Genomic DNA, 13,542 nt, shown 5'->3' with positions numbered 1-13,542 from the left:
AGTTATTTATATATTATTTATTTTAATATTTTTATAATATTAATATAATGCTGTAATTGTATATAATGATATTTATAGAGTTCAGCATTTAATATTTATTATCTTTATATATTCTTTTAATTCACAGTCAACTAAGAATTTCATTACATATTACAGTATATTGTGTGTAACTGTAAGTGACAAATGAAAGTTGATTTGATTTAGCTTGTTTGTTACTGATTGTTGTGTGATTTAACAAGTGATACCTTTTCATTCAGTAATTGAGTTTCATATTAGGTAGAACAGGAATCAGAGACCAAGGATACAACCACGCAAACTCACTCATAGTTAATGAAGGCCTGCTAATATGAAGGTAAAAATACTATAATTATTATTCACAACCACGAACTACTAGTATGAAGATGAATATTATCCACCACCATGGTTACAACTGTTTTGAGGACATTACTATATATGGTATGTGTTTTGTTCTTTGATTTCCTTGTTTCTGAGGCGAATAACTAATATATTTACATAAGAAAGCCACTGCACACCTTACTATCAGTAAAAATATTATCTGGCAAAGCAATCAAATGTTAAAAAGTAACTAACTGGCAGTCTTGTACTTTGGATGGAATGAACCAGGAAGAATGAAGTTTCCTGGTACAGACATACAACTTAGATATGTAATGAAATGGACTACAGGCAAGTGTTATTCTGGGCAAAAAAGGAATTTTAAAAGTAAGTAAATATATATACAGTATATATATAAATATAATATAATGATATAAATGTAAAAAATATATTCTGTATGACAGCTTTAGGATTAATTCCATATTTGTGTTCTACTCTAATGCTTCCTTGCTTAAGAGCTTAAGAGATGATGTTAACAGATTATATACATAACTAATCATATTCATGACATTGAAAACATTGTTGTCTTTAAAATTAAGATCATAGTTAATGAAATATACAATGTGTTCTTTTGTCAACATTTTATTAATGAGCAAATACTACTTGAAAATAATAAAATAACTTCATCATCTGATAAATTAAACAATCTCCCCTCAGGGGCTCCGTAGATTTTTTTGTGGCTTGTTAAAGATTCCTGTTTTTTCAGTTTTCCTTTTTCTAATCATATCTTTCCAGTTGGGCAAAATATGTAGTGCTCTCTTTAAAAGTTACTCTGAGTTGTCACCAAACACTTAATGTAATTGGCAGCTCAGACAGTCACAGCATCATATTCAGAAGAATAGATGCTATCATCTCCTGGAACTACTGTCTCAGGTTTTAATGTAGCATATTGTAATTTACATTTTATTTCTGTTCAGATGCTATCACATCTGGTCCAGAAATCTGTCTTTCAATATGTGTCCTAGGGAACCAAGTGCCACTTTCATTTCACCAGCTATCACAAAGGCCTAGGTCATCAGAGGTCATATTGCAGTTCCATCTGATTTTGTGACTTTTCAATGTAAGAGGTGAGCCAAAAGGTAAATCTCTCGATTTACCAGTCAGTCTCTGTTCCTGCCCTCACCTATGGTGAAAAGCTTTGGGTAGTGACTGAAAGATGTAGATTGCAGATACAAGTGGCAGAAATGAGCTTCCTTCACAGATTGTCCAGACTCATTCTAAGAGAAAGGGTGAGAAGTGCAGACATTCGGAAGGAGCTTAAAGTAGAACTGCTGCTCCTCCACATGGAGTCAGTTGAGGTAGTTTGGGAATCTGATTTGGGTGCCTCCTGAATACCTCCCTGTGAAAGTGTTTCAGGCATGTCTAACCAGGAGGAGACAATGGGACTGCCTTGATATCCCCCTGGAGGAAATGGAGGAGGTGGTGGGAAAAGGGGACATCTGGGCATCTTTTCTCTGACTGCTGCCTATGCAACCCAGACTCGGATAAGCAATAGAAAATAAATAGATGGATGAATCAACTTAAGGGTGCTGTAGGCTTCCACGGTTTTTTTTTTTTTTTTTACAACTTATATTACACAAACTTGCTTTCCAAGTATCCGTTTGTAATTTGACCTTGTGCATCTTCAATACATGAGACACTTTTTGATCTATTTTGTTACTGCTTAGTCAGTATAAAAGCAGAAAATGTTATTTAAAGAGTCATGAAGGAGGAAACATCAGCTGATTACCCCTAGGATGATTACAAGGTATCTGGGTAGCCATCCACCACCAACTAATTTGAAACAACTTTGGACACCCTGAAGTCAACACTGATAAATATCTCTTTGCCACACATTTCAGAACCTTGTTGAATCTATGTCTAAAAGAATTCTAACTGCTCTGATAAAAAAATATGTATATCAGCTCATTTTAGTTAGGGTTACCTAATAAAATCACTATTCAATACGCAAAATATTTTTAACAACATTCATTGAAATGAGTAAATATAGTCATGTTTAATTTAAAATATTGTTTTTCAGATTAAGAGCTATCTTAATTTTAACAAAAAATTACAATACAATATTTTAAGAATAGTAGTTCATGTTTGTAGAAAGGTCACCATTCCTCTGTGCGTGTTGGAAAAGCTGACTATGGCATATAACCTTTAAATCTCTTTGATCTGAATGGGTAAAATCCAAAGAAATCTGTGGACACTCCTACTTGTGCATATTCACTAAGGAACTCAGGATGAACCGATTGAAGAAAGATCATATCCTGTTATTTTCTATTAGTTGAAAATTAAAAGGCAGCATGGTGATGCAATGGTAGCACTGCTGCCTCACAGTTAGGAGACCCGGGTTCGCTTCCCAGGTCCTCCCTGCGTGGAGTTTGCATGTTCTCCCCGTGTCTGTGTGGGTTTCCTTCAGGTGCTCTGGTTTCCTCCCACAGTCCAAAGACATGAAGGTTAGGAGCATTGGCAATCCTAAATTGTCCCTAGTGTGTGCTTGGTGTGTGGGTGTGTGTGTGCGTGCCCTGCAGTGGGCTGGCGCCCTGCCCAGGGTTTGTTTCCTGCCTTGCGCCCTGTGCTGGCTGGGATTGGCTCCAGCAGACCCCCGTGACCCTGTGTTAGGATATAGCGGGTTGAACAATGACTGACTGAAAATTAAAATTAGGTACCAAAGGCCTGACTGAACCCCTATTTAAAAAAAAGCTCATACCAACTACTAGCTTTACTCAGTAATTTTGCCAAATCTCAAGATCTCTGTTTTCTTATTTTGTCATGCCTTATTATTTTGTGTTTATCGACCTTTTTATTGACCTTTCCCTTGCCCTTTTCATCACTTGTGATGTGTATATGACATTTTTCTTGTAGCCATTTATCTCGCTAGTCTCCTTTGCAGCTATATAACTTTCTTAATTTTTGTCATCTAAATTTGTTTCCTAACTGATCACAATTGGAAACATCCTTCCATATATTTTCTGAATTTATGTGCTCCTTTTTGGATTTCTGGAGCCTGTGCCAATATCTTATGAAAGAAGATATAAACGTGGATTACATACTAGTCCATCACACCTACACTCACTAATGCTGAGCTTATTTTAATGATGGTGATACCCCTGAACCACTTGATTTGGGGTTATGAGTGGAAAATTTGCACATAATATGTGAGGAACCTATAGTACTAACCATGGGCCCATCCCCTGTGGAGACATTAAACCTTAGAAGTTAAATGAAACCTTACATTTACATATTTACTGCTGTATATTTCCATGGATTTGTATACTGTATATATGCATACAGTATGTCTGCCACATAATGGAAATTAAATAGTGTCTTGATAAAGTGTTCAGTCTCTTGATTAATTCTCTAATTCTACTAAATATATCTATAGTAATTTTAATTCAAAGTACTGAAAGTTGAAGTCTTTTTTTTCCTTCCTTTTTAAAATAACATTGTTTTATGTTTGGAAAAAAACAGTTTGTGGAAACGCGGGAAGTTCTTATACTCAGACATCATGTGGTATATGGAAAGATTATAGGATACATGGTGGCAGTAAGAGTGAATAACATTTGGAAGAAGTTCCAATCTTATTTTTCAAAAGAACCTCTCCAACACTGAATATAATGTTTTATGAAAGCTTTGTGAGCATCTCTGTGTTCTATACTGTAAGTATAATGAATGATACATGATACATAATACATGAATAAAAGTTGCAAAGGACTGAACTAGGAATTATTAAATTGATTTGCTGAATGTTTCTGATGGTGAGTGTATAACTGAGGAAAACATTAATGTGCTGGCAATAATCAATATTTTAATAACAAATTGTTGAAATATTTTGGCATGTGGAATGACTAGGGCAATGTACACAAGGTAATAGAATTACAGTTGAATAAGGCTATGGGAGTTGATAAAAACATGAATAGCAAAAACAGTATTTGATGAACTGAGTTAGTTGGGTCTCCTTGGGTAAGACCAAGGAAAGTGAAAGAAGCATAAAAAAAGTATAGTAATTGACTATGGTAAAGGTGAAAATGATAGTCTATTGGTAAATGTACTGGTGTCACTTTTAAAAATTGCCGTGCTCTCACTCAGAACATTTTGAATGTATAAAGTTAAATACATTACAGAATCATGAAAAATATATTCATAATCTCCATTTTCACTTTATTTTTTTAATTAGAAAGGTCATTGTCAGGATTTACAGTATTTTGAAATGGCAATCCAGATTCTCAAATAAGTGACACAGTACTTGCAAGTAATGATATTTTCTAATATAGTTTTAACTAAATGCTTCCAGGATAGGCTCTCAACCAATGTATCCATGAATTGGCTCTACCTGGTGTGAGAAAGGTATGTTATTTATGTTATTCTAATTTTTAAAACAGATTAAAGAAGAAAAATCACATGCTATAACATATACTGTAGATATAGTCAAAAAACTGCACTGTACTTCAAACAGAACATTGAACATTTTATCTAGTACCATGAGTGATATGCCATTTTACCCATTCAAAAGCATCCAAACTTCCTATAAGGTAAGACATATCTTGTTAATGAATATTATGACTTATAACCAATGAGGACGAAAAATAATTTCATGAACACATTTAATGCTTGCCCGGGATTGGTTCCTGCCTTGTGCCCTGTGTTGGCTGGGTTTGGCTCCAGCAGACCCCCGTGATCCTGTGTTCGGATTCAGCAGGTTGGATAATGGATGGATGGATGGATGGATGGACATATGTTTTATTTACAACAACCACCCATTCATCTACAAACCCGCTTAGTCTAGCTCAGGTTCATGAAGGTCAGGGCCTATGCCAGCAGTATTGAGTAAAAGACATGAAACAACCCCGACCAGTTCATCACAAAGCCATACACACACTTTCATTTAAATCGAGCCAATTCATAGCCCCAATTAGTCTACCTTGTGGGAGGAAAACTTTTACTCAGAGAATAAAACATGTGGACATGGGGAGAATGTGGAAGTTTCACACAAGCAGTGTCCATACAATAATTTCAACCAAGGGCAGCAGTGCTAATTCCTTTTCTATGGTGCTGCCCTTATTTGCAACATTTTTTTTTATAAGTATATTTTCGGATATTCTCAATTTTTAAATGTATACTTTCAGGATATGCAAACAAATAAAAAATTTACAAAAAAACATATTTTAAAAAAATTCTACAATTCATTTGTTCCTAATTATTGACTGGTAGGAATACTAGTTATTTATTCTTTGTGTTATCCATTTATTTTTACTTTTTTTGCTTTTATCAACAGACAGCAATATTGGTCTTTAAATGGTAAATGCTTTTGGACCCATCACAATGAATGTTCACCAGCAAATTTCTATTCTGAAGTACTTTTTAATGATTTTCAATGGAATTTTCTTGGTAAGAGACCTTAGTCTAAATTAAATGTAACAAATGTATATATATATATATATATATATATATATATATATATATATATATATATATCAAATAGTTTAATTATTTTTTAACTTATTTCTATAATTGCAGATATTAGGAATTGTTATTCTTGGATGTGGGTTATGGATTTTATTTGACACTAACAGTTTCCTAACAACACTTACCAGTAAGTACACTATGCAAGTAGGATTTTCAACATACTGTATACTGTATTTGTAATTCAGCAACATTATAACAGTTGAATTGTATGTCAATATTGACTCATAGCTTCACTTTGTATCCAAAATTTCATAAGCTGCTTTTTTACTAACAGTGTGTGTAACTGTGTTTGTCAAGGGTTTCCAAGTAGCTCAAATGGAGTTACCATAAAGGTGTTCCAGCTGTAGCATAACTAGTTGTACAAAAAAAACCTCTGCAGTCCCAATGTCTTCATTTTAAAGATTTGAGTGAATTTCAAAACAAAACGTTCGCACAAATAAATAAGGAAAAGGGCAGATAATACATGCAAAAAAATGTGGAAAAAGGGAAACTTCTTTCCTATGATAAGAATCTAGGTTACAGTTCTTAAGGTTTCTGCTACCTTATTCTCTGCACATATGTACATAACGTACATACCATTCAGAATATTATATGCCCTTAATGCCTATCTGTCTGACAGTTCATGTTTCTTGCTTACTGTCTGACTTCAGTCTAAGAGCTGTACTATCGTCACAGAGAGCTAATAATAAGAATATTCCACTACCTTTAACTTATATGGGGTAGAACAGAATTTTCCATTATCTATGTTAAAGCTACATTATATTCAAGTTCAAAATACGCAAACACTAATGTACATTTGTAATTAACATTAACTTAAAGGTTTTAGCTCTTAAAATGTGTCTGTATACAATAGTATGTTCTGCTTTACACCTCATTGGAAGTTGACTCAGTGCCTTTTCTTATTATCTGAATGAAGTTGTTTTCAAGTTCTATTAAGCCAAAAAGAAAAGGGTAATTCTGAGGCTGAAAACATCTGTTTGTCTGTTTCTATACAGGGTTCTTGTCTTGGTTCACAGCAATTACAGCTGACCCACAATTAATTGAAAAATTCAATTTAATTCAATTTATCCTTCTTGGAAGCTGTATGATTTCAGTGCAGGTCATTTGACCTGAATGATCATAATTAAATTTTACAAGAATGGTTAATGTGAAATTTAAAGCTTTAAAGTGGAGAGAAAACTCAGCATGTCAGATTCTAAAAGCTATTATTTAACTAATTGTAATAAAAAGGCATTTTGAGAATTCAATTTTACAAGTCTTTTGAACTATATTTAAAAAAAAAAACGTTCCTTGCATCATAACACTTTGTTTTTGACAAATCTCCATCCATCAACAAACTGTGCTCTGAACTACTGCTTTAGTTTGTTCTCTAGCCTTTTTATGTAGTACCTATGGAAAGCTTTCTGAATATCAAAATAAGTAATAATCACATTTACTTCTCTGATAATATGCTTTAGTTCAGCATGTTACTGAAACACAACCTTCATTGTCTAAAGCAATGTTGACTGTTTAATAATACAGCAGTTCTTGCCGTGCAATCTTTTCCTTAATTCATTTACCTATGATATTATGTTTACTGACCAATGGCTACTTGGATCAACCCAATCTCCTTTCCCATATAATGCTAACACATTTGCTAGCCTCTGTCTGTAGGAATTGCCCCAGTGTGTAGTGATTTATGAAAAACACCTGTCAATGGCTTATGTATATACTCACTAACTTCCTTAAGCCCTCTAAAATAACAGTGATATGGTTTGGGTGATCTGTTTGACTTCAGTCTTTCTAATCTAAACATGACTACTTTTTTCATAATCTCTGACTACCTTCTTAATAGCCATTGCAGCTTCTCAGAGGTTACTGACCTGTGAACTTATAACATTTGCTGTTTCATTAACTTAACGTTCTAGTTCACCCATACTGTTCAACTCTGCCTTGACTGTTCTTTTACTATTAAAATACTGAAAGAATCTCTTTGGGTCATCTTTTGCTTTTTCCATTATATTTCTCACCAGTGGCGACACTTTAACTTGCACCTAGCTCTTAAAACAACAACAAGCGACAAGCAAAACACACATCTCGCCAGTAGCAGAAACCCAGCAGATGATCCAACCGCTTCTCCTTGCGTGCGTTCAGCCACCCTACAACGCAAGCGGCAGAGACGCGAAGTGCCAAAAGGACAGCTGCTGTACAGGCTTAAAAATGATCGATGGGCAGCACGACAGCAGCAACAGCAGATGATCCGACGGCATCTCCTTAGCATGCGTTCAGCCACCCTAACCCCACCCACCCATCCCCCAATTCAAAACGCAATCGGCATAGACGCAAAGTGGCAAAAGGACAGCTGCTGTACAGGCTTAAAAATGATCGACGGGCAGCGCAACAGCAGCAGAAAGACAGCAGATGATCCAACGGCATCTCCTTAGCATGCGTTCAGCCTTCCCCCCTTCCCCTCTTGACAACACGAGCAGCGTTATATGTCCTGCGAAAAAGATTTAACCACACCCGGGGCCGGAAATAAAGGTATTGTTTTTACAACGTCACGTGAGACAAGGCAGTGAGACATCATTTAAAACAAGTCCACGGACATCTAACCTGGCAGTTGTTGGATTGCTGTTGGCAGACACGCTTCATGTGCTCCCAGCTCTTAAAACAATGACAAGCGAAAAGCAAACCACGCAGCTCGCCAGCAGCAGAAAGCCAGCAGACGATCCAACTGCTTCTCTTTAGCATGAGTTCAGCCGCAACCTCTTCACAACGCAAGCAACGTTATACGTCCTGCGAGAAAGAGATGTACTGTAAGCATGCCCAGGGCTGGAAATAAAGGACAAGTATTGTTTTTACAAAAGTTTTAAAGTAAAAGTGAAAATAATGCATATGTAACAATTCCCATGAAACTAACAATCTCTTTAAATTGTATATCCAGTAAACCAAACCCAGGGATGGGCGAGTGAAGCGAGCAAGGGCCGGAGCCCCCTAGTTTCCCTTAATGCTAGATCTAAACCCCCTGACCTCCATGCCTTAGTTTAATCAGTCCTTGACTATCTTACTCATACATCTTCTCAATTCATTACTGACCCTTGGTTCAAATGTATCTGTTCCTAAAGGCACCTAAATTCTTCTAATGTAAATGATTATTGGCTTGAGTGCTAAGTAACTGACTTCTTCTTCTTCTTTTCCTATAGCTGAATTCCTCTTTATTAGGAAATGCTTGCTTACTTACCATTGTGCTGGATATTTATTTATTTACTGACCATCTGGCTCCTACCTTTACCTGCACTGCTCCTGTGTGGGTCACTCTTTAACATGTACTACAAAGCTGTACACAATGCCTTTCATACATTGTAACGTTTCTCCTATGCAGAAAAAAAAAACTTCTAAAGTAAAAAAGGACACAAAAAGTGCTACACAACCCATTAGTGACAACCAAAAAATGTTTTGGGAGTAATTTAATTTAATAAACTGGCACACAGAAACAGCACAGAACTCTCACTGCAAAAAAGATCATGTCAGCTCACCATGCACATTCCGTACATCAACAAAGAAAAGTCTTTCCTCCACTGCAAAGTCAATCCTAGTAACTGTGTACTTAAGAAGGCCAAAAGAAACATTGTGTTGTTGTTTTTTTAAATGTATTTTTGTGCATTTCCCGCCATGTGTTTACTTTGAATTGAATTAGCACAACTTTTTGTAAGATTCTTTCTTTGGCATTACTCTGAGTATGAGGACAGCTTGACAGAATCCCCATATTTCCCAGTATATTCTGGACTACATAAATGAAAGAGTAATATAGACAAATACATTAAATGAAGCAGTGATTCAAGTGCAAATGATGTTGGAAAATACTGGTGAGAGTCCCTCACTGCAGTGAGGGTACTGCCCCAAAAGATAACAGTGATGCTGCCTGCCAGGCAAGATACAGTAGGTATGCTAAGTAACAAATCTGTGTTGAGGCAGTGAATTCAAGGATTCACTTCATACATAACATATAGTTTTACACTGGAAAAACTATTTTATATTCAGTTATAAGTAATGCAGCACTTTATTTAGATATTATATTCAGTGTTAACTACTGAAATTTCTCCCACCCATATTCATTTCTTCAATGACAAAAAATACTTTTAAGAGAATTTTAAAAATGAAACTGATTAAAGTTATATTTGATTTTGGATAAAGGGCTGCACCAAACCTCTTTAAAGCTTAAAAAGATCACTACGTTTATAAAAATGAAAGTTGCCACAGTTTTGAATTTTCAGATCAGCTCAGTAAAGTTGTTAAATATTGCATTATTTGCATGCTCAGCTATGCTCTACTTTGTATGAGGAAGAAAAGGATGTGGGATCAAAAGAAAGTCAAGTACTGCACAAAGGTTTGAGCAAAACTGAATGCTTGTTCCCCTGTCCCCATTAATGGTGATTATAACTTTGACATGGAATCAACTAATATGTATGTATTTTTGTTTCTGGCATGATATAGGTACTACAAATGGAACACTCAGTGCTTTAGGAATTATTGGTTATACTTTTCTGGGAATTGGATTTTTTACTGTACTGGTTTGCTTTTTCGGATGCCTGGGTACTTACAAAGAAGTTAAATGTCTTCTGATTATGGTAAGTTGAGTGCAGTGCTCAATTGTGCAAAACAATTAATTCGTTTTAGAAAACCTTTTTGATATCTTTGTTTCAAGCATTTGAGTGCATTGGTTAAAACATCAAGAACCAGGCTTTAGTGAATTTCCCCGTCACTGTCTATATGGTGTTAATACATTCTCCTGTGTTGTGGAATGGTAATAATGAGCATGGGTATGTGTACGAGTGTGCACTGTGAAAATCTAGCACCCTATCCAGAATTAGTTTATGTTTATGGAAATTTTACGGGGTCACCTTGCAAAGAATTGCCTAAGCCAAAGACATAGACAACAGTCACTTCAACAAGAAAGAAAAACTCATATAAAACAGTGAGGGCAAACCTCTGCACAAGCATTGTGGTCAAAGGGTAATAGCTGAAGCATTGTATGTCTCCCTTAGCATGAGTGTTGTTAACAGGGAAGAGCGGCAACAGCATCAGTGCGCCAGCGTCCCCTCCTCTGGATTTTCTCAAGTGGCCATGACAACCCAAGGGTTTTGTTCTCTGTAGTTAATAAATTACTTCAACATGCATCTGGCCCAACTACCTCTTCTACTGAAGTCTGTGAGAAATTCCTTCACTTTTTCTGTAACAAAATTAAAGATCTAAATAATTCAACTAACATAAATACATCATCTGTTTATATCTTTCCCTGTTTTCCCACTCCATCCAGCTCCTTCTCTAAGTTCTCATCAGTCACATCTGCGTTTGTTAATAACCTGCTTTGTAAGATGAAGCCGACTACTTGTGTACTGGACCCCATCCCCAGCACACTACCTAAATCCTGCCTTCATGCCATAATCCCGACTATTACAACAATAATAAACTCATCCCTTGACACTGGCTTTGTGCTGCTCACTTTTAAAATCGCTTCTGTAACCCCAATGTTAAAAAAGTCTGGTCTTGATGCTGACAATCTTAACAATTTTCGGCCTATTTCCCACTTACCTGTTCTGTCAAAAGTTCTTGAGCGTGTCGTAACCTCCCAACTCACCAATTACTTAACCTCTAATAACTTGATGGAACCCTTTCAGTCTGGTTTCAGAGCGCAGCACAGCTGTGAAACTGCTCTGCTATAGGTAACCAATGATTTGCTTATGGCAGCAGACTCTGGACAAACCAGAATATTAATTCTGTTAGACCTCAGTGCAGCATTTGACACTGCCAGACATGACATTCTACTGTCCAGAATGGAGAACATGCTTGGGTATCTCTGGCACTGCTCTCCAGTGGTTCAAGTCCTATCTGACTGATAGGCAAGAGTTTGTTAGTCTTGGCAACAGCAGATCCAACTCAGCGCCAGTCACACAAGGAGTCCCTCAAGGCTCTGTCCTTGGCTCTCTTCTCTTCTGTATTTATATGCTTCCCCTTGGCCATATTATTCGTAGCTTTGGACTGGGTTATCATTTTTATGCAGACGATACTCAACTCTATTTCAATGTTAAAAGTGAAACTTCATCAGAGCTTTCTCGGCTCACAACTTGCCTCAGTGAAATTGAAACATGAATGGAGCAGAAATTGCAACAAAACTGAACTCCTCGAAATTGGGACTAAAGTGCAGCTTAATAAAATGAGCTCCTTCCCAGTCCATCTTGGCAGTGATCTCATCAGACCTAGCTCTACTGCAAAGAATCTTGGTGTCATTTTTGATTCCTCCCCTTCTTATTCTGCCAACATAAATCACATTAAGAAACTTTCTTACTTTCACCTCCATAATATATCACATGTTTGTTCCTTCCTCTCCTTTTTTAACGGTAAGAAACGTGTCCATGCTTTTATCACATCCCACATCGATTATTGTAATTCCCTACTGGCAGGTTCCCCTTTTAATCTTATATCACAGCTCTAGCTTATTCAAAACTCGGCTGCAAGAGTCCTTACATGGACCAGCAACAGTCAGCACATAACACCCACCTTGCTTTACCTTCACTGGCTCCCTGTGTCTTACAGAATTGAATATAAAATTCTATTAATAACCTACAATGCCTTAAACAACCTTGCGCCAAACTACATCAGTGACCTTCTACATCACTATGTGCCTGTCCGCCCACTAAGGTCCTCTGATTCTGACAATCTTGTTGTACCCCACACTAATAAAGTATCTATCTATCTATCTATCTATCTATCTAATCTACACTCCATGGGTGAAAGGCCTTCAGCTGTATAGCGCCCAGACTCTGGAATGACCCACCGAAATTAATTAGATCAGCTCACTCCATGAATTTTTTTAAAAAAACCTCAAAACTCACCTGTTTAGGAAGGCTTTTAGCGCTACCTGACTTTATTACCCTTCTTTCAGTTTATCTCTATGTCAAGATGCTCATGTAACTTTAACCTGTATGTGTGTGTGCTAGACCATCAATTATGTTGTCTGTTAGGCTTTTCTCTGAATTACTATCTTATTCTTCTTTATTTATTTATCTGGTTTAGTACAATGCTATATACTGTATACCCTGTCGTTCTTTCTTAAACTCTGTGAAGTGCCTTGAGCATGGGAAAGGCGCTATATAAATAAAATGTATTATTATTATTATTATTATTATTATTATTATTATTAGTGGTGGACCACAGAATTTGAATGTTCAGGGATGCCATATTAAGGATTGCTAGATAAATTGTAGAAAACCATATACAACTCCGTTAGGTCACTAAAAGGATACTTATAGGCTGGACTGTAGAAATGGTCATGTCTAAGGCCAAGTAGCAATCCAGGTACTTCAGGGGTTTGGTCCCCTGAGGACACAATAAAGTTAGGAGACATCTACTGACTATAGAAGCAATCCAGGAACTTGGCCCAGATGTAACCCAGAAATGAGGCTTAAAGTCCACTTGTCAATGTAGAAATCATGTTTACCTACTGCAAGTAGTGCACATGTGTGCTAATAAACCATCAAATATTCAAACCATCTTCCTCCATCTTCAAAGTAGGCAGTCACAGAGCCCAGATGAGAATGCAAAACATTTCCCTATTTGCACAGAGTTATGCAGAAATGTCTTAGTTTATGGAGTGAGCATCAATTAAACAGTTCATTTGCTTTTACACTTTTACTAATTACCATTACTTCATCTAAT

The 13,542-nt window shown here is 36.3% G+C and overlaps 1 protein-coding gene across 3 annotated transcripts in view; it reads left to right on the top strand.

Annotated features, from left to right (window-relative positions):
- Positions 1-582: 582 nt before the first annotated feature.
- Positions 583-13,542, top strand: part of LOC127525972 (tetraspanin-19-like) — a 39,121-nt gene continuing 26,161 nt past the window's right edge. For 2 of the 3 annotated variants that reach the window (XM_051919504.1, XM_051919502.1), the window contains exons 1-5: positions 583-720; positions 4,559-4,633; positions 5,657-5,769; positions 5,899-5,974; positions 10,321-10,454. In XM_051919504.1, coding sequence (XP_051775464.1) covers positions 5,677-5,769; positions 5,899-5,974; positions 10,321-10,454 — 303 coding nt within the window. In that variant the 5' untranslated portion in view covers positions 583-720; positions 4,559-4,633; positions 5,657-5,676. The remainder of the gene's footprint in view (positions 721-4,558; positions 4,634-5,656; positions 5,770-5,898; positions 5,975-10,320; positions 10,455-13,542) is intronic. The other variant, XM_051919503.1, reaches the window with a different exon arrangement.

Source organism: Erpetoichthys calabaricus, chromosome 1, assembly GCF_900747795.2.
Source record: "Erpetoichthys calabaricus chromosome 1, fErpCal1.3, whole genome shotgun sequence".
NCBI lineage: Eukaryota > Metazoa > Chordata > Cladistia > Polypteriformes > Polypteridae > Erpetoichthys > Erpetoichthys calabaricus.
This window is presented reverse-complemented; position numbering and strand designations above follow the sequence as displayed.